Genomic DNA, 20,546 nt, shown 5'->3' with positions numbered 1-20,546 from the left:
GAGAGCAGTTAATGCCAGGGATCGTAAGACACACACACACACACACCAACACCCACACACACCAACACACACACACACAGATGGGGGTCATAGATACAGGTGGGGAGTTGTTGTCCTCTTAGATGAGAGGTAGAGAGAGAGAGAGAGAGAGAGAGAGAGAGAGAGAGAGAGAGAGAGAGAGAGAGAGGCGTTCATTGTAGCTTGAGGGAGAGAGAGAGAGGAAAAAAAAAGATATTTTTAATCTTCCTTCATATGTCTAATAGAATGGGACATTTCATTGCAAATGGGTGACACAGAACCTGGAAAAAAATAGGAATTTCATTACAAGTGGATGAGGTGATCGTGGATGACATGATTCTGTCAACAGACAGTGATATCCCCGGCCTGTGAGGACACACAGGAGGTCAGGGAGTGTTTTGTGATCGCCCGGGGATGTTCGCTGACCATGGTGTTCGCCAGCGTACCGTGAGTGGACAGTACCTGGCAACCAAAACACAATGGGATGTGGTGAAAATAAAGCCTAGGGAGACGCAGTTTACAGGGCTGTAGACACGTAAATGGCCTCAGCTAAGCTGTGAAAAAAAAGAGTGGATGAGTAACATATCTTACGACTGTATATGAGAGCAGTATACCCCCCTGACTGGGGTATACTGGGGTATACTCTAGGGGAATGGGCTGAAAGTTGATGTGATTGTTTTTAGAACGTGAAAGTATACTTTGTGACTGTGAGATTCGTTATACCTTCTTGGGCTTGGGAGATGTGACAGACAGTAGTAGGGGCTGGAGCTGTGGTAGACAGTGGTGTGGGGCAGGAGTTGTGGTAGATAGTGGTAAAGGGCTGGAGTTGTGGTAGATAGTGATAGGGGCTGGAGGTGTAGTAGACAATGGTGAAGGCTGGAGCTGTGGTAGACTGGTATGGGGCAGGAGTTGTGGTAGACAGTGGTAGGGGCAGGAGTTGTGGTAGACAGTGGTAGAGGCTGGAATGGTAGATAGTGGTAGGGGTTGTGGTAGATAGTGATAGGGGCTGGAGCTGTGGTAGACACTGGTTGGGGCTGGTGCTGTGGTAAACAGTGGTAGGGGCTAGAGTTGTGGTAGATAGTGGTAGATGGCTGGAGATGTGGTAGACAATGATAGGGCATGTCGTAGACAGTGATGGGGCTGGAATTGTGGTAGACATTAGGAGGGGCTGAGGTTGTGTTAGAGATCGAGTGGGGACTTGATGCTGGGGTTGACTGTGATGGGGGAAATGGGGTTGTGGTCAATGATGGTACTAACTGAGACTGTGTGGTAGATAGTGGTTGAGGCTAGGGCTGTGCTAGACAGTGGTTAGAGGGGGCTGGAGTTGTGGTAGACGGAACCGGAGAGGCTGTGGTCTCCACCCACTTTACCACAGCGCAGGAAACCTCGGGGAACCAGTAGGGCAACTTCAATAAGCTGGCCTGCAGCTGCCATATATACATATATACATATATTCATACATACACACACACACACACAGATATATATATATATATATATATATATATATATATATATATATATATATATATATATATATATATATATATATATATATTATTGTGTGTGTGTGTGTGTGTGTGTGTGTGTGTGTGTGTGTGTGTGTGTGTGTGTGTGTGTGTGTGTGTGTGTTGGCACAGGGAGGCAGCGTCAGGAACAAACGAACAATGGCCTCCTTGGCACACATCTGCTCTCCAAGCTGTCGTCTTGAACCGAAGCCAGAGACCCCTTATCCGTAGCTTAGCAGTACACACTACCCCCGTCGTTTAACTCAGGCATTATATAGAGGAAAAAATTGACTAAATGCTGTAGGGTGTGATGTGTGCAAGGGGGCGCCAATGTTCGCTGGTTCTTGGCGTTGAACTCGTGTGGGCGAGAGAGGCCAAGGAGGTGTGGTGAGTCTTACCCATTTTGTGTATCAGACAGAACATATACACACGAGGGTTGGTATACATAATTGTAGCGTTTCATATACATACAGTACCTCGTCTAGATAGGACCTCTGTATTGTAATGTACATAACATAGGACCTCTGTTTAGCAGTGTCATAACATAGATATCACCTCTGTATAGTAGTGTACATAACATAGGACCTCTGTATAGCAATGTACATAACATAGATAGAACCTCTGTATAGCAGTGTACATAACATAGGACCTCTGTATAGCAGTGTACATAACATAGGACCTCTGTATAGCAGTGTACATAACATAGGACCTCTGTATAGCAGTGTACATAACATAGATATCACCTCTGTATAGTAGTGTACATAACATAGGACCTCTGTATAGCAGTGTACATAACATAGGACCTCTGTATAGCAGTGTACATAACATAGGACCTCTGTATAGCAGTGTACATAACATAGGACCTCTGTATAGCAGTGTACATAACATAGGACCTCTGTATAGCAGTGTACATAACATAGGACCTCTGTATAGCAGTGTACATGATATAGACAGGACCTCTGTATATAACATTGATGAAGAATACGAATAGTAGATGCTAACTTATAGATATTTTACATACCGAATTATAGATCAACATGCGTGTCTCTGGCTCAGTGTATCATGCATAGAATTGTAGTTCATTGTGAACTATGGTTTATCAAGCCTTTCGCTTTGTCTCGTTGCTCCCAGAATGTCCCAAAGTGTCCTAGCAGAGGCTCCCAGAATGTCCCAAAGTGTCCTGGCAGAGGCTCCCAGAATGTCCCAAAGTGTCCTAGCAGAGGCTCCCAGAATGTCCCAAAGTGTCCTGGCAGAGGCTCCCAGAATGTCCCAAAGTGTCCTAGCAGAGGCTCCCAGAATGTCCCAAAGTGTCCTGGCAGAGTGTCTTCAGCCACCCAGAATGTCCTATGCCTCCCACAGTGTCCTATGCCTCCCACAGTGTCCTATGCCTCCCACAGTGTCCTATGCCTCCCACAGTGTCCTATGCCTCCCACAGTGTCCTATGCCTCCCACATTGTCCTATGCCTCCCACAGTGTCCTATGCCTCCCACAGTGTCCTATGCCTCCCACAGTGTCCTATGACTCCCACAGTGTCCTATGCCTCCCACAGTGTCCTAGGCCTCCCACAGTGTCCTAGGCCTCCCACAGTGTCCTATGCCTCCCACAGTGCCCTCTGCCTCCCACAGTGTCCTATGCCTCCCACAGTGTCCTATGACTCCCACAGTGACCTATGACTCCCACATTGTCCTATGCCTCCCACAGTGTCCTATGCCTCCCACAGTGTCCTATGACTCCCACAGTGTCCTATGACTTCCACAGTGTCCTATGCCTCCCACAGTGTCCTATGCCTCCCACAGTGTCCTATGCCTCCCACAGTGTCCTATGCCTCCCACAGTGTCCTATGACTCCCACAGTGTCCTATGCCTCCCACAGTGTCCTATGACTCCCACAGTGTCCTATGACTCCCACAGTGTCCTATGCCTCCTACAGTGTCCTATGCCTCCCACAGTGTCCTATGCCTCCCACAGTGTCCTATGCCTCCTACAGTGTCCTATGCCTCCCACAGTGTCCTATGCCTCCCACAGTGTCCTATGCCTCCCACAGTGTCCTATGCCTCCTACAGTGTCCTATGCCTCCCACAGTGTCCTATGCCTCCCACAGTGTCCTATGCCTCCCACAGTGTCCTATGCCTCCCACAGTGTCCTATGCCTCCCACATTGTCCTATGCCTCCCACAGTGTCCTATGCCTCCCACAGTGTCCTATGCCTCCCACAGTGTCCTAGGCCTCCCACAGTGTCCTAGGCCTCCCACAGTGTCCTATGCCTCCCACAGTGCCCTCTGCCTCCCACAGTGTCCTATGCCTCCCACAGTGTCCTATGACTCCCACAGTGACCTATGACTCCCACATTGTCCTATGCCTCCCACAGTGTCCTATGCCTCCCACAGTGTCCTATGACTCCCACAGTGTCCTATGACTTCCACAGTGTCCTATGCCTCCCACAGTGTCCTATGCCTCCCACAGTGTCCTATGCCTCCCACAGTGTCCTATGCCTCCCACAGTGTCCTATGCCTCCCACAGTGTCCTATGCCTCCCACAGTGTCCTATGACTCCCACAGTGTCCTATGCCTCCCACAGTGTCCTATGCCTCCCACAGTGTCCTATGACTCCCACAGTGTCCTATGACTTCCACAGTGTCCTATGCCTCCCACAGTGTCCTATGCCTCCCACAGTGTCCTATGCCTCCCACAGTGTCCTATGACTCCCACAGTGTCCTATGCCTCCCACAGTGTCCTATGCCTACTATAGTGTCCTAGTCTTCCCTCCATGTCCCATACCTCCCCAGTGTCACACATTTCCTCTCATGTCACATGTCCTCTCATGTCCTACACCTTCAGCAGTGACCCACAGTGCCTCCTTCGGTGTCTCAGGACATCTAGTGTCTGTCCCGCGACTCCCATGACCTACACATCAGTGTCCCAAACCCGATTTCTCTCTTCTGTCCATCCCAACTGTGTCCCCTATCCCAACTGTGTTCCATTTTGAGGGAAAAGAGATAACTATCAAGACTTACAAAATTCACTTGCTTCCGACGTGAGTAATTTCTGAATTCGTCTGCCATGCCCCCGTGATTCATAGCAGTGTACATAACATAGGACCTCTGCATAGCAATGTACATAACATAGAACCTCTGTATAGCAATGTACATAACATAGGACCTCTGCATAGCAATGTACATAACATAGAACCTCTGTATAGCAATGTACATAACATGATAAGGAAATGTCTCCCTGACTCATCTGTATTCCTCCTTAGTTTCCTCATGGAGCTGACTCAGCCACAGAGCTCCCTGAGTAAGCCATGAATACCAACCCCCCATAGCTCTATCTTAGAGCCTGTTTATACAGCCATCAAGATGTTCTATAGAGTTTTCCCACTTCTCTGGTTTCCTTGCAGGATCTTTGACTACTAGAGCGCCTCTTTGAGTCCTTCATAGAGCTCTTCATTCAGCCATAGAGCTCTCTTACCCATCTTAGAATCAGACTAGAATATCCTTTATGATCCTATAATCCTCGCCTCGTTATTATCCCTTGAGTTAAGCATAAAGCTCAAAGCTCCTTGCTCACCACCTGGGGGAAACAAAGCTTCTTCTCAGATTACCCCCTTAGAGCTCACTGTCTGGCATAGAAAGGCTCTACTTTGAACCATAAAATCTCCTGTCATAAGACTTCTTGACTCAGACGTAAGGTTTTACATCTTTCTTCCACCGAAGGAATATGAAAGTGACTTCAATGATCCGTCACCATTCTCATATCCCATCATTTTGGCCACACTGTGCACGCACGTGTGTGTGTGTGTGTGTGTGTGTGTGTGTGTGTGTGTGTGTGAGTGTGTGTGTGTGTGTAATTCCCTACTTGTACTGTACGTGGAGGGGAGGTTTACAAACGTGGGGGCCGCCCCCCCTCATACCTTGAAACTGGTTTCCACAACTTGACTAACTTTTTAAAACTTGTGTTATGCTGTCGGTATTCACGCTATGCCATCACTTGACTTACTCCTCTCATCTTCTACTACCACCACTACTACCACCACCACTACTACCACCACCACCACCACCACTACTACTACTACTACTACTACTACTACTACTACTACTACTACTACTACTACTACTACTACTACTACTACTACAGCAGTGGTACTTTCCTACATGCTTATGTAACACGTTCCCCTTGTTATCACTTCTTGTCGTTCTATCTTATCGTCTTACGAAGAACACACTATCCCCATTATCAGACTAAAGTTAAGAAACTTAGATGTTGTGATCAGGTCACTCCCTACTCGTCTCCCTTCCCTTATAGGCAAAGTTGTGGCCTCTAACCTCTCACTTTACACTCGTTTCTCTTGATTCTGATACTGCCTTCACTGCCCGCCTCTGGACTTTCTATAATATTTCTTTACAACCTCTTTAAGCGCGTTGGCCAAAACGTGAGAGGCACGTTCTAGTTTCCTGGTCTCATACTTGCATGGATCAGGTGCCTGAATATCACGTTAACCCACACGAGCTTCAACGATATTCTCTAATATGTACTGGCAGACAGTGTGTCGCCTCGACGAACCTCCCCAAGCGAACCTCTGGCGACAGGGTTAGGGGAAGTGTGTCGCCTCGACGAACCTCTCCCCAAGCGAACCTCTGGCGACAGGGTTAGGGGAAGTGTGTCGCCTCGACGAACCTCCCCAAGCGAAGCTCTGGCGACAGGGTTAGGGGAACTGTGTCGCCTCGACGAACCTCCCCAAGCGAAGCTCTGGCGACAGGGTTAGGGGAAGTGTGTCATCTCTCGTGGGTCCCTCATCATACGCACGTTCCTGCAGCTTTATTTCTTGTTAGAGGATCTTCCCTGCCGAGGAGGAGGAGAAGGTGGTGGTGGCATTTCTTCCACAGTGGTGTGTATTCTCATTGCTTCGCATGATTCGGGTTGAGTTTCATAAACCATGTCTCAGAGCGACTCTATAGATTGTTTAGGTTCCCTTGTGAGCTGATGCAGTACTCTTCACGCCTTACTTTTTTCCCCTTCGTGGCCTCGGCATCATGCGCAAACACATTCAGGTAGGAGTCCAGTCATTCTGTTAAGTCCTTTACGTACGCTTGAAAATGGAATGGTCACAAGACACACCCTTGCGGCACGCTGCTGTAATCTCAACTCGTTGAAAGCAGTCTCCTCTTGAATGCGCGTCCTTTCTTTCCTTCCACTTAGGCCATTTTTTTTTTATATCCCATCGAAGTAGTTTACCACCTTATTCCTGTGTGATGATGTCCATCTTCTTTACTAAAACTTCTTTGTGGTACAGGGTCAAAGGCTTTCTGGTAGTCCAAGAACATACGATCCAGCCATCTTTGGATTTTGTCTAAAACGAAGTGTTTATGCCAACCCTACGTTCGAATCCATGTGGGTCCGACCCTGGGGCTAGCCCGTGCTGACTCATGGTCAGTGACGCTAAACCACCACACACCACAGAGGCCCGTGTGTGTGTGTGTGTGTGTGTGTGTGTGTGTATGTGTGTGTTCATTATTTCGGTGTGTGTGTGTGTCGCCACCAGCCAATATCCGACACGAATGAAAATATTGAAACGTTTGGCCGCCCTCCTGACCGGAGAGAGAGAGAGTGAGAGAGAGAGAGAGAGAGAGAGAGAGAGAGAGAGAGAGAGAGAGAGAGAGAGAGAGAGAGAGAGAGAGAGAGGCTTCTGTGCCGACGAAGCCATCGCGGGACAGCCCAATGTGTGGACCATGGTAGCCCTACTCTACCACCTGAACCAACGCTGTCCCACTGTCTCTCTGTGTGTCTGGTGATGATGTCCCCAAGTCCAGGGATGTCCCCAACTGGCCCTATGTGGACCGTCCTTGGTGGCCCCTTGGTCCAGCTAGTGGACCAAAAATGTCCCATGACCTCCCTATGGACCATTATGGGTGTACAGGAAACTCCACCCCAGCGTGAACCTGTGTTATTCGCTATTTATATATATATAGCTCCTGTCAGCATGTCTCGTCTCTATCATACACATTATATAAACAGTATAAAAGTATATATAAACACGCCTGTACGTGCTTGTATATACACTATTATACACATTCCACCCGCGATAAGAACGGAACTTGGTATACACCGGAATAGACTCGGAGGAAAACACACACAGAAAATAATGTGCAAATCAGGAAGTTATAAAAAAAAATAGCGAATAAAATTTTAATTAGAAAATTTCAGGATCCTGTGATAAACTGGCAACACCGTCGTAGTTGCCAGAAAGACCGAGATAAGGAAATTGTATAGTGATGATAAGTTTACTGTGTACTATCCTTTTGGGTCACTGTAGTGCCAGATGAACGTATCTAATGTGTATTATTCAATGAACGAGATTGGGGTTTGTAAATGTATATGGGCTTCTTTATTTATTTTTAGTACATCACCGTACGACAATTTGAACAACACGAACGGCAGCGGGGTTTCTGTGCCTCCCCCATCACAAGCGGCTTCCCCCTACGAGCGAGGCAACCGCGCTGCCGGGCGAACGAATAATGTATGAACTTATCTTACGTTAGAATCTATCACGAAGACCATGGTCGCGTATAACCTCCAGTGGTCTCCATGACCAATAATGATACCAAGTTCAGGTAAGATCGACCGCAAGGTAGATAAAAGAGAAGAAGAGGAAGTTTGAGAAAGACGAACACAATTTTGCTTTGTAATTTAAGCGATGGAGTTTGACTGGGTAGAGGGTAGTGTGGGTCTACACACTCAGTGGAGTTTACGGTGACGATGGTTTACAAGAGTATACTAAGTGAGGGGAGGAGGAGGAGAGGGAAGGGGGGGGGTATACACAGCTTATAGTATACCCCTGTATACTATAAGCTGTTTGTATTCGACGCTCTGGTTGTTGTTGTATTCGACGCTCCTGTTGTGGTTGTGGTTGTATTCGACGTTCCTGTTGTGGTTGTGGTTGTATTCGACGTTGTTGTTGTGGTTGTGGTTGTGGCAGGAGGCACACCGTTTATTGTTGTGGGGGTGCGGTGTTCTCTGGGGTTGTAGTATGTAGGTTTGGGTGTGGTGTGTGTGTGGGGGGGGGGTTGTATATAACGTGGAGTGTACTATGGGGTTGTGGTGTGTGCCTTTGGGTGTAGTATGGGGGTGAAGTGTATCGTAAGGTTGTAGTGTGGGGTGTAACGTGAAGTACACTGTGGGGTTGTAGGGTGTAGCGTTGAGTGTACCGTAGTGTCGAACGTTGAGAGGAGCATCTAGTGGGGTGTAGCGTGGACTGTGTCGTGTGGTTGTAGCGTGTATCCTTGGGTGTAGTGTTGTGTGTAGTGTGTGTATAGTGTATTGTGGTATGTATTATGTGGCATAAGGTGTAGTGTGATGTGTATTGTGTGTATAGTGTGGGGTGTAGTGTGTGTATATTGTGTAGTGTGAGGTGTAGAGTGTGTATATTGTGTAATGTGGGGTGTAGTGTGTGTATGTTGTGCAGTGTGTGTATATTGTGTAGTTTGGGGTGTAGTGTGGGGTACAGTGTGTAGTGTGGGCAGTGTTGTGGGTTGCAGGGTGGGGTGTAGTGTATAATGTGGAGTGTAGCTTGGGGTGAACTATGGGTGGGGTGTACAGTTGGCTGTTGTGTAAGGTCAGTGGCTAGTGTGGGATCTAGTGTAGCATTGGGTGTAGTGTGGGTTGTAGTAAAGGGTATAGTGTGTATTGTGGAGTGTACCGTGGTGTGTAGAGTGCATCGTGAAGTGTAGTGTGGAGTGTACCGTGAGTTGTAGTCTGAGGTGTGGAATAAAGTAATGGGTGTAGCATGGCTTGAAGTATGTATATTACGGTGTGGTGTACTTTGGGGTGTAGCGTACGGGGTAGTGTGGGGGTATACAATGGGTTATGACGTTGGGTGTATTGTGGGGTTAGGGTAGGGTGTAGGCTAAGGGGTAGTGTAGGGCGTAGCCTCGGTTGTACAGCGTAAGTGTAGTGTGAGATATAGTGTGGATTATGGTACACAGTGTGGGCTGTTATACGGAGTGTAGTGTGGGATGTAGAGTGGGGTGTAGTATGAATTGTGGGGTGTAGCGTGTATTGTGGGGTGTAGTGTATCGTACCGTCGGATCTAGGAGTAGAATCTAGTGTTGCAGTGTTGTATAGGGTGTAGTGTGAGGTTTCCTGTGGGGTGTGCATGAAATGGAGTTTGCTGAAGGTGTATTGTATACCGAAAATACACAGGACCCAGTGTTTCCCCACGCCTGACTCTCCTCACGCCTGACTCTCCCCACGTCTGACTCTCCTCACGCCTGACTCTCTTCACGTCTGACTCTCCTCACGCCTGACTCTCCCCACGCCTGACTCTCCTCACGCCTGACTCTCCCCACGCCTGACTCTCCCCACGCCAGACTCTCCCCACGCCAGACTCTCCTCACGCCTGACTCTCCTCACGTCTGACTCTCTTCACGTCTGACTCTCCTCACGCCTGACTCTCCTCACGCCTGACTCTCCTCACGTCTGACTCTCCTCAAGCCTGACTCTCCTCACGTCTGACTCTCCCCACGCCTGACTCTTCCCACGCCTGACTCTCCTCACTCCTGACTCTCCTCACTCCTGACTCTCCTCACGCGCGACTCTTCTCACGCCTGACTCTCCTCACGCCTGACTCTCCTCACGTCTGACTCTCCTCACGTCTGACTCTCCTCACGCCTGACTCTCCTCACGTCTGACTCTCCTCAAGCCTGACTCTCCTCACTCCTGACTCTCCTCACGCCCGACTCTTCCCGCGCCTGACTCCTCACGTCTGACTCTCCCCACGCCTGACTCTTCCCACGCCTGACTCTCCTCACTCCTGACTCTCCTCACGCCCGACTCTTCCCGCGCCTGACTCCTCACGTCTGACTCTCCCCACGCCTGACTCTTCCCACGCCTGACTCTCCTCACTCCTGACTCTCCTCACTCCTGACTCTCCTCACGCGCGACTCTTCTCACGCCTGACTCTCCTCACGCCTGACTCTCCTCACGTCTGACTCTCCTCATGCCTGACTCTCCTCACGTCTGACTCTCCTCACGCCTGACTCTCCTCACGCCTGGCTCTCCTCACGCCTGACTCTCCTCACTCCTGACTCTCCTCACTCCTGACTCTCCTCACGCCTGACTCTCTTCACGCCTGACTCTCCTCACGCCTGACTCTCCTCACTCCTGACTCTCCTCACGCCTGACTCTCCTCACGCCTGACTCTCCTCACTCCTGACTCTCCTCACTCCTGACTCTCCTCACGCCTGACTCTCCTCACGCCTGACTCTCCTCACGCCTGACTCTCCCGTAAGAAAACTTCACAGTGCCATTCCTGAACAGAGATAAGGGACTCCCCTCTGGCACGAGAGAGAGAGAGAGAGAGAGAGAGAGAGAGAGAGAGAGAGAGAGAGAGAGAGAGAGAGAGAGAGAGAGACAGACAGACAGACAGACAGAGAGAGAGAGAGAGAGAGAGAGAGAGAGAGAGAGACAGAGAGAGAGAGTACCAGCAGCAAGACAGATCAGACAGGAGGGAGGGAGACAGAAGCATCTTGACAGGTGGGGGGACCGTAGTAATAGAAACGTCCCCAGCAGGCGCGCGGGGGGGGAGGGGGGGGGGAGGGGATCCGCGGCAAGGCTGTCCCCAGCAAGGCTGTCCCCAGTAAAGGGGTGGGGGCAGAGACCGACCCAGCAGGGCCATTCCCAGGTCCCCAGCAGGGAACAGCGACCCCTAAGCAGGGCTGTCTCTAGCAGGGTCGTCTTCGGCAGGGTCATACCCAGCAGAAATGTCTGCCAGCAGAGCGGTCCCCAGCAGAACGGTCCCCAGCATGGCCGTCCCCAGCGGAGCGGTCCCCAGCAAGGCCGTCAGCAGAGGCGTTGTCCCCCCCCCCTTCCTCCCTCCGCCTCCCCCACAAGCAGGATTATCCCCAGCAGAAGCAGCGTCCCCAGGCACTACCGCCGTCCCCAGCAGAAGCAGCGTCCCCAGGCACTACCGCCGTCCCCAGCAGAAGCAGCGTCCCCAGGCACTACCGCCGTCCCCAGCAGGATCGTCCCCAGCAGCAGAGACATCACCAGCAGAAGCGTCCTCCCTGAGCAGGGCCGTCTAAAGCAGGAGCGTCTCCAAGCAAGAGGGACCCCCAGCAGGGGCGTGTCCAGCAGAAGGAACCCCGGCAGGGGCGTGTCCAGCAGGGGGGACCCCAGCAAGGGCGTGTCCAGCAGGGGGGACCCCAGCAGGGGCGTGTCCAGCAGGGGGACTCCAGCAGGGTCGCGTCCAGCAGAAGGAACCCCGGCAGGGGCATATCCAGCAGGGGGACCCCCAGCAAGGGCGTGTCTAGCAGGGGGGACCCCAGCAGGGCGTGTCCAGCAGAAGGAACCCCAGCAGGGACGTGTCTAGCAGGGGGGACCTCAGTAGGGGCGTGTCCAGCAGGAGGAACCCCCCAGCAGAGACATCACCAGCCGGAGGGACTCCAGCAGGACCGTCCCCAGCAGCAGCATCCTTGGTAGGAGGGACCTCAGGAAGGGGCGTTCTCCCCCATCAGGAGTGGCGCCAGCAGGAGCGTGTCCCCCCCTGACATGTGACGAGGAAGAGCGACACCCTTGATCCTTAGGGGGGCGTGGTGGGGTGGGAGGGGGTTGGAGGGGGATGTGTTGAGGGAGGCTGGGGAGTGGCTGCTTCCTCTGGCCCGGTGACACACACACACACACTGGTTCGGTGCCACACTGGTCCAGTTACCGCAGGTAGAGTATGACACTGGTTCAGTGCCACAGCGGTCCAGTGTCGCACGTCTCCTATCACACACACACACACACACACTGTTGTAGTATCATACTGGTCCAGCACCACACTGGTCCAGCGCCACACTGGTCCAGCGGCACACTGGTCCAGCACCACACTGGTCCAGTCACCGATTTACCAACATCCCACAGTCATATATAATCCATCACTTTACATTCCCTTCGTCGTGAGGGTCTCCGCTCTTTCGTAATATCTTTTCGTCTCTTACGGCCGTATCACGCTATCTTATATACTCACTCTCAAAGTCATTATCACCCATAATATCAAGGCTAATTACCTGGTAAAAGGCTCCTCCAGTTCACATTGGAGTAATTCATGGGATCTGGATGGTCGAGACGGATCGGTGGGCTAATGATGTGTTTGTTTTTACATATGGATAGATCTTAATCATTTTTTTTTTGTCCCTTTTTTTTTGAGTGAAGCTCACTCACGCTTTTCTATCCTCGAGAGAGAGAGAGAGAGAGAATATATATTAAGGTGAAAAATAGTGAGCGTAGTTCGGATGACGCCCCGAGCGACCCATCATTATTAACATTTTCGCGTGAGTGAACAGCCCCAGGGAAGTGGGCGAGTTTCTCAAGGGCTAAAGATGACGGAATAACATAATATACTTCATCACCTGATCCTCGCCCTGATATATCACCCAGACAAGACTGCATCTTCGAACACCTCATATGAGCCTTTTTTTTTTTACATAATATATATATATATATATATATATATATATATATATATATATATATATATATATATATATATATATATATATATATACATATATATATATATTAAACGATACTTTTAATAAGGTCCAACACGAAGTTTAAAGAATATTGAGGATCAAGAAACCATTCCTTTGATCGAACACGAAGTATAAAGACAAGATAAGGATCTAGAACACTTTTAATAAGGTCCAACACGAAGTTTAAAGAAAATTGAGGATCAAGAAACCATTCCTTTGATCGAACACGAAGTATAAAGACAAGATAAGGATCTAGAACACTTTTAATAAGGTCCACCACGAAGTTTAAAGAAAATTGAGGATCAAGAAACCATTCCTTTGATCGAACACGAAGTATAAAGACAAGATAAGGATCTTAGAACCATTTCTATTTTAGAAGTCAAACTATCTATGATAGAAGCAAAGATCATTGGGCTATACAGAGCCGCTGGTCAGAGCATGTTGGGTGCGGGACGTGGGGGGAGGGGGGGGAGAAGAAAAAATAATGGACACCAAAAAGATTTGGTTTTTCTTTAAGAATTCGGGACCCTATTCTTCGCTCGGGTGTTTAGTACCTATACGCGGGGTTTCCAGGCTCGCTCCCGAACGAGGCATCGCTACATCACCGACAGCTTCTCCTACGGCCGGTGTGGGGTGCTGGTGTCGAATCTACGTAGGCCAAAAGATAAGGGTTTACTCCAGCTGGAGGTTTTCTTTAAAGGGGATGTTGTTCTCTCCTTGTAGACACGAAGCCCACATACCCCCGAGACGGGATCCCTCCGGCTGAGATCCGTTCCCAAAAGGGGACCTTGTAGATCATCTCTTGTAGACCCCCGAATCTACATGATCCAGAGATGGGATTACTCCACTGGAGATTTCTTTTAAAAGGTCCTGAATAGGTTTCCTTGTAGACACGCACGAGTCGACATGCCCCAGAGACGGGATTTGTCCCCTTTGGAGATTTCCTTAAAAGACCCCGTAACACAGGATTTCTCGTAGACACGAAACCCACATGATCCAAAGACGGGGATTACTACTCTTCAGATAGCTAGATTGTACCTGATCCTGAAGAGAGAGAGAGAGAGAGAGAGAGAGAGAGAGAGAGAGAGAGAGAGAGAGAGAGAGAGAGAGAGAGAGAGAGAGCAGCAGCAGCAGCAGCAGCATGTAATCCTCCGCCACAGGTTCCCACACCTTGGCTGGTCCGAAACCAAAGGGGTCTGCTACGTCAGATTTCAGACCCAAGGGACGCACTCAGATTGTCTCGAGAGAGTGAGTATACTTTAATCTTCCCCCCTTGGTCACCCCTCAAGGCTCGTAAGCGAGTGAGTGTGTGTGTGTGTGTGTGTGTCTGTGCTCTATACACACACACACACACAGCACAAGGGGGTTTGTACACAACATAATTCCTTCATTAGTCTACCAGTGTCTCTCTAGTCGACTCACGAATAAAAGAATCAAAGGGGGGATTAGACTCTTCAAAAGCCATATACAAGATTCTTCAAAAGCCATACAAGCAGATGAAAAAAAAAGAAGATAATCTATATAATTTATCATCAAAGGATCTTGGGAGTTTGGCTGGTGTATCATTCATGAAATTGTACACAACATGCAGTCACCTCAAATCGTCTTTTGTATTTCAAGGTACAGGATGGCAAGGGCTGAAGGAACGTGGGGGAAATATATATATATATATATATATATATATATATATATATATATATATATATATATATATATATATATATAATGATGTGATCTGAATACGTAAGGAGACGGGGAGATGGTTTTTCCGACAGGTTGTGAATCCTTCGGTAAGACGCGGCTATGTCACCCCCTTTGGTCCGGAGAAGGGGGAAAGGAGGAGGAGGAGGAAGGAGGAGGAGGGCGGAGGGGGAGGTCAAGAAAGGGAGGAAGCTGGGGGGTGTTGGGGGTTGGGGGGGGGGGGTTAAGGGGAAAGTCTGAGCAACCTACCTCGTCTAAGACTTCCGGGCGACACATGAAGGGAAAACAGGCCATTACACCCTTGTCTTATCACCTCCGGCATTTAGTCCACCATGAGCTGCCTGGTAGCCAGTGTGTGTGGTGCTCAGTTCATGGAGTGGTGGTCCAGGCGTGCCCTGGATGAGCTAGAGGGATGCTGCAGGTGTGCATGGGTGGTAGTGATGATGTGCCATTTGTTGCTGTCTGATGCATGGCGAGTCCTGGCCACCTCCACCACGGCCTTCTGGGAGTTCCTCCAAGCACTTGGCTATAGGTTCCTACCATCACCGACCACCTTCGTCAGAAGATTACACCTACTTCGACAGTCTCAAGAGCACTCTCTTTTACCTTCAGTTCGACCCTAGTTCCTCCGCATGTCATAATGGCAGGAGATCCCACATGGCCATGTCAAGAGGGGGTGGAAATCCAGTCAAGAGGTGGAACGTGGATTGGAGGTTAAGGCAGAAGGTGGAGGTGGAGGTGGACATGACAGGAGGGTGGAGGCTCAAGTGGTGGAGGCTCCCGTCCCGCACTAACCTCACCGAAGTCACTGGGTCCTCTGAGTTTCTGGCGAAAGTATTAATAACTTCGAAGACTATAGACTAATATAGCAACTCACGGATGTTCCCAATAACACCATCACATCGTGTCACAGGTCACTGTCGGAGACGACACTGCCACGTCACTGTTGCTGGCAAGAGCCACTGGTTCGCCCTCACCATGGTGTGTCACCGCCCTGCTCATCGCATCGTTACCACAAGCCACACTCTCCACCGGCCATCAGTTGCCCAGGTTGGCGGAGGTGGTGACGAACACCCCACCAACAACTTGTGGGCAACACCTTCCACCGATCCAACCCCAGCACGTCCCCGAGACACACTACACGAGCAAGGGGCCCACCACTCTCTGCCGGGACTGTTGATGACACATGTAGATCACCACTGGAGTCGTTCACCGTCTACATTCCCCACTCCACTTCCACTGTGTGTAAATACTGGTTCTCGCAGCACTCCACATCACGTGTTGCTCCGTCGGGTTGTCCCCGGTGTGCCGGGGCGACCGTGGCGCCCCCGGAGCCGGGACCGGGTTCAACGCCCATGTGTACCGTCGCCGCCGCCGCCAGCTTCGCAAGACGAACAGCTCCCTGAAGCATCCTCACACATACCTAACAACTCTCCATGGGTCCTTCGCTACGTGAATAAAGTCCACTTGGCACATACACGGCGGATAATTTGGCGTAGTGTGGGTGAGAGTGGCCGAGCGGCGGCCGTGGCGGCAGTGCTAGTGAGAGGGAGAGAGTGAGAGTGAGAGAGAGAGAGAGGGGCGTGTCAGCTGTGAGCTGGGCCTCACACAAAGCTGGTGGCTGGCTGTACCCGCAGCTTCCACCTCCCCTAGTGTCCGGGCGGGGTGTGTGTGTGTGTGTGTGTGTGTGTGTGTTGCTGCTGCTGCTGCTGCTGCTGCTGCACCACGCTGTGATCAGGAGGAAGCAAGAAGAAGAGGAAGAGCTGAAGAAGAGCAGCAGCGGCGTGTGGCGAGACGACCTCGGGGTTGAGTGAGAGCGGCGCCCCTACTTGGTATTTCCCAGTGACTCAGCTGAGCCCCCCTACCGCGCCCCATGTTGCCAGACCGCGCATCCGCCGCTCGTCTGCCCTCCGCCGGTACCACCACAGCCTCACGCCGCCACCCCGCGCTGGTCACTGCCGCCGCCGCTCCGAGACCTCAACTCTGGCACTCTACTTTAAACATCTTTCGCCAGGGAGGAGCTAAGACTCTCCCCACACTCCCTACCGGACGACACACCACCCCACCCGTCCTCCTCCTCCTCTGGTCTCCTCCTTCACCCACCCACCCACCCAGCCTGAAACCGATGCCCAGCCTTCTACAGCTTCATGCCGACCACAGCTTACCCTCCTCCCTCACAGAATCCCCGGAATATGTCTTTGTTCGAGGCTATTTTCATTCCCAGCCAGACACACCGTCTGCCTCCTGTCTAGCCCACAATTTCTCTCTCTCTCTCTCTCTCTCCTCTCGTCTCTCTATCTCTCTCTCTCTCTCTCTCTCTCCTCTTGATCGCTGACATGCTGTCCCCTACAGAGCGTGTGACCTACATGCCTGATCCATCGCCGGTGTTGGTAGCGTGGACACGGTGAGTCGGGGTGTGTGTGTGTGTATGTGTGCGTGTGTGTGTGTGTGCCTGGCGTCAACCTGGAGAACTCTCTCTCTCTCTCTCTCTCTCTCTCTCTCTCTCTCTCTCTCTCCCCTATGGTATCAGAGTTCTCGAAAACTCTCGCTAGAGTAACTCGAGAGCGCCGGGCCATCTTGCACGGCACACACACACACACACACACACACACACACGGCTTTTCCCTCTTGCTACCAATGGTCGTGTGTGTGTCTGCTTGTGTTTTACCACGACGCGTCGCTTATCCCGTGTGGGATGATGATCACGTCGCCATATGTAGCATCCTCTCTCTCTCTCAGCTCCCTCATCATCATCCACCACCATGATTGTTATCCCCCTTCCCCAAGTGGAGTGTGTGTGTGTGTGTGTGTGTCTCTCTCTCTCCTCGTCCACCAAATGGTGGATGAACTTCCACAATTATGGTTCACCCAGTTGTACACGCCTACGGCATCATTGTCGTCGTAGTCAACATAAGAAGAACCGTAGCCAAACACCCATCCCCCCACCCCACCTTGCACCGAGGAGGGGAGAGAGAGAGAGAGAGAGAGAGAGAGAGAGAGAGAGAGAGAGAGAGAGAGAGAGAGAGAGCTATGGACCACCGCTCCAGATGATGATGCTGCTGCTGCCGCTGTTGAGATGTCTCTCTCTCTCTCTCTCTCTCTCTCTCTCTCTCTCTCTCTCTCTCTCTCTCTCTCTCCAGGCGGCGTCAGGAATCACCCCTCCCCTTCCATCCCTCCCTCCCTCCCTACCAACGTACCTACCCCTCCTCCTCCTCCTCCACTCACCCCACCCTCACCCCTCACTCCCTCCCCTCCCTAAGCTCAGCCTCGGTCTGAGAGACAATGCTAATCACATCGACTTGGTAGTTGACTCTTGTTTACGATCGGCGTCTTGCACGATCCGATGCTCATCTTTTTTTTTCTCTCTATTTTTTTTGGGGGGAGGGGGGGGGAGTCCTGACTCGGGAGAGAAAAAGATAGAAAAAAAATAGACTTTTTTTTTTGAGTCTGTTTACCATCGCCTGTCTGTCTGTACGAGGTTGTTTGCCACGTCGGTGCTGTAACAGCCACGTTGCACGGGACGGGCGATTTTGATAGGGGAATCAAACAATACCCTCATTCGATAACTGGACCCCTCCACCCATCTGTGAAGACCTTACCCTCCTCCTCCAACCATCTGTGAAGACTTTACCCCCCTCCTCCAACCATCTGTGAAGACCTTACCCTCCTCCTCCACCCATCTGTGAAGACCTTACCATCCTCCTCCAACCATCTGTGAAGACCTTACCCTCCTCCTCCAACCATCTGTGAAGACCTTACCCTCCTCCTCCTCCACCCATCTGTGAAGACCTTACCCTCCTCCTCCACCCATCTGTGAAGACCTTACCCCCCTCCTCCAACCATCTGTGAAGACCTTACCCTCCTCCTCCAACCATCTGTGAAGACCTTACCCTCCTCCTCCTCCACCCATCTGTGAAGACCTTACCCTCCTCCTCCTCCACCCATCTGTGAAGACCTTACCCTCCTCCTCCTCCACCCATCTGTGAAGACCTTACCCTCCTTCTCCTCCACCCATCTGTGAAGACCTTACCCTCCTCCTCCTCCACCCATCTGTGAAGACCTTACCCTCCTCCTCCAACCATCTGTGAAGACCTTACCCTCCTCCTCCTCCACCCATCTGTGAAGACCTTACCCTCCTCCTCCACCCATCTGTGAAGACCTTACCCCCTCCTCCAACCATCTGTGAAGACCTTACCCCCTCCTCCTCCACCCATCTGTGAAGACCTTACCCCTCCTCCTCCACCCATCTGTGAAGACCTTACCCTCCTCCTCCTCCACCCATCTGTGAAGACCTTACCTCCTCCTCCTCCACCCATCTGTGAAGACCTTACCTCCTCCTCCTCCACCCATCTGTGATGACCTTACCCTCCTCCTCCACCCATCTGTGAAGACCTTACCCTCCTCCTCCTCCACCCATCTGTGAAGACCTTACCCTCCTCCTCCTCCACCCATCTGTGAAGACCTTACCCTCCTCCTCCACCCATCTGTGAAGACCTTACCCTCCTCCTCCACCCATCTGTGAAGACCTTACCCTCCTCCTCCACCCATCTGTGAAGACCTTACCCTCCTCCTCCTCCACCCATCTGTGAAGACCTTACCCTCCTCCTCCTCCACCCATCTGTGAAGACCTTACCCCCTCCTCCAAGCGGTCTGTGAAGACCTTACCCTCCTCCTCCACCCATCTGTGAAGACCTTACCCTCCTCCTCCACCCATCTGTGAAGACTTTACCGCCCTCCTCCACCCATCTGTGAAGACCTTACCCTCCTCCTCCACCCATCTGTGAAGACCTTACCCCCCTCCTCCACCCATCTGTAAAGACTCCACCCATCTGTGAAAACCTTACCCCCTCCTCCTCCACCCATCTGTGAAGACCTTACCCTCCTCCTCCACCCATCTGTGAAGACCTTACCCCCCTCCTCCACCCATCTGTGAAGACCTTACCCTCCTCCACCCATCTGTGAAGACCTTACCCCCCTCCTCCACCCATCTGTGAGGACTACCCCCTCCTCCACCGATCTGTGAAGACCTTACCCCCTCTTCCACCCATCTGTGAAGACCTTACCCCCTCCACCAAGCGGTCTATAATATTACAGATCCAGACCGCAAGCTTTGAGGCTGAAAAATTTGATTTTGGAACAGACGTGATGAAATCACTCGTCTCCTTGGTCATCGCCGCTCGTTATACGACTCATTAAGCGCCCATACTTTTCGAGGGCAAGAACATTCCAAGCCACCAGCCCTTCAGGATCGGGGTCACCCCAACAGCGTCGGTCCTCATATGGAGGCCACGTTGTGCATGCGACATTATAGCCATGTATAAGGAGTCTCCTCTGACTTGCAGTTTCTGAATTCCCGTCTTAAGTTATGGCGTGATGGGGCCTCTGTCCAAACTCGCTTAATTTCACTCATACATCCTCATATGAGGTTCGTAAATGAGGAGATTAATTACACACACACACACACCTGTGCGTCCACTTCTAACTTCGAAGTGTCAGTCGGGCGATTTTCTGAGCGACGACTGAAATTTCGTGAGACTTTGTGGGTCGAAATTAAGCTGATTATCTGTACCTATGTCCATGTTAGAGGAGGAATCCCTGCCCTACCCCAACCTCACCCCAGTCTTACCTATTGGTCACAAGTTCGACTCTGTCACGCTGGACATCGGTAGACCTAAGCGACGTGACACATCCACCTCAACGCCACATGGCGACCCAGGCATCTGCACTACCATGCACCACGCCTCACGGGTGAGGCATCTGTACTACCATGCACCACGCCCACGGGTGAGGCATCTGTAGTACCATGCACACCCCC

The 20,546-nt window shown here is 51.1% G+C and overlaps 1 protein-coding gene across 9 annotated transcripts in view; it reads right to left on the bottom strand.

Annotated features, from left to right (window-relative positions):
* The window catches only part of RhoGAP100F (Rho GTPase activating protein at 100F), a 416,326-nt gene that overhangs the window by 106,422 nt on the left and 289,358 nt on the right, over positions 1–20,546 (bottom strand). Inside the window, exon 1 of one of the 9 annotated variants that reach the window (XM_071688789.1) lies at positions 14,981–16,813. The exons of the other annotated variants lie outside the window; for them this stretch is intronic. Within the exon in view, the coding sequence (XP_071544890.1) occupies positions 14,981–15,025 (45 nt within the window). The 5' untranslated portion in view covers positions 15,026–16,813. Of the gene's footprint in view, positions 1–14,980; positions 16,814–20,546 lie in introns of those variants that run through there. 9 annotated transcript variants of the gene reach the window in all.

Source organism: Panulirus ornatus, chromosome 3 (genome assembly GCF_036320965.1).
Source record: "Panulirus ornatus isolate Po-2019 chromosome 3, ASM3632096v1, whole genome shotgun sequence".
Classification (NCBI taxonomy): domain Eukaryota; kingdom Metazoa; phylum Arthropoda; class Malacostraca; order Decapoda; family Palinuridae; genus Panulirus; species Panulirus ornatus.
The sequence above is the reverse complement of the archived record's forward strand: the minus strand, read 5'-3'. Positions and strand labels throughout refer to the sequence as shown.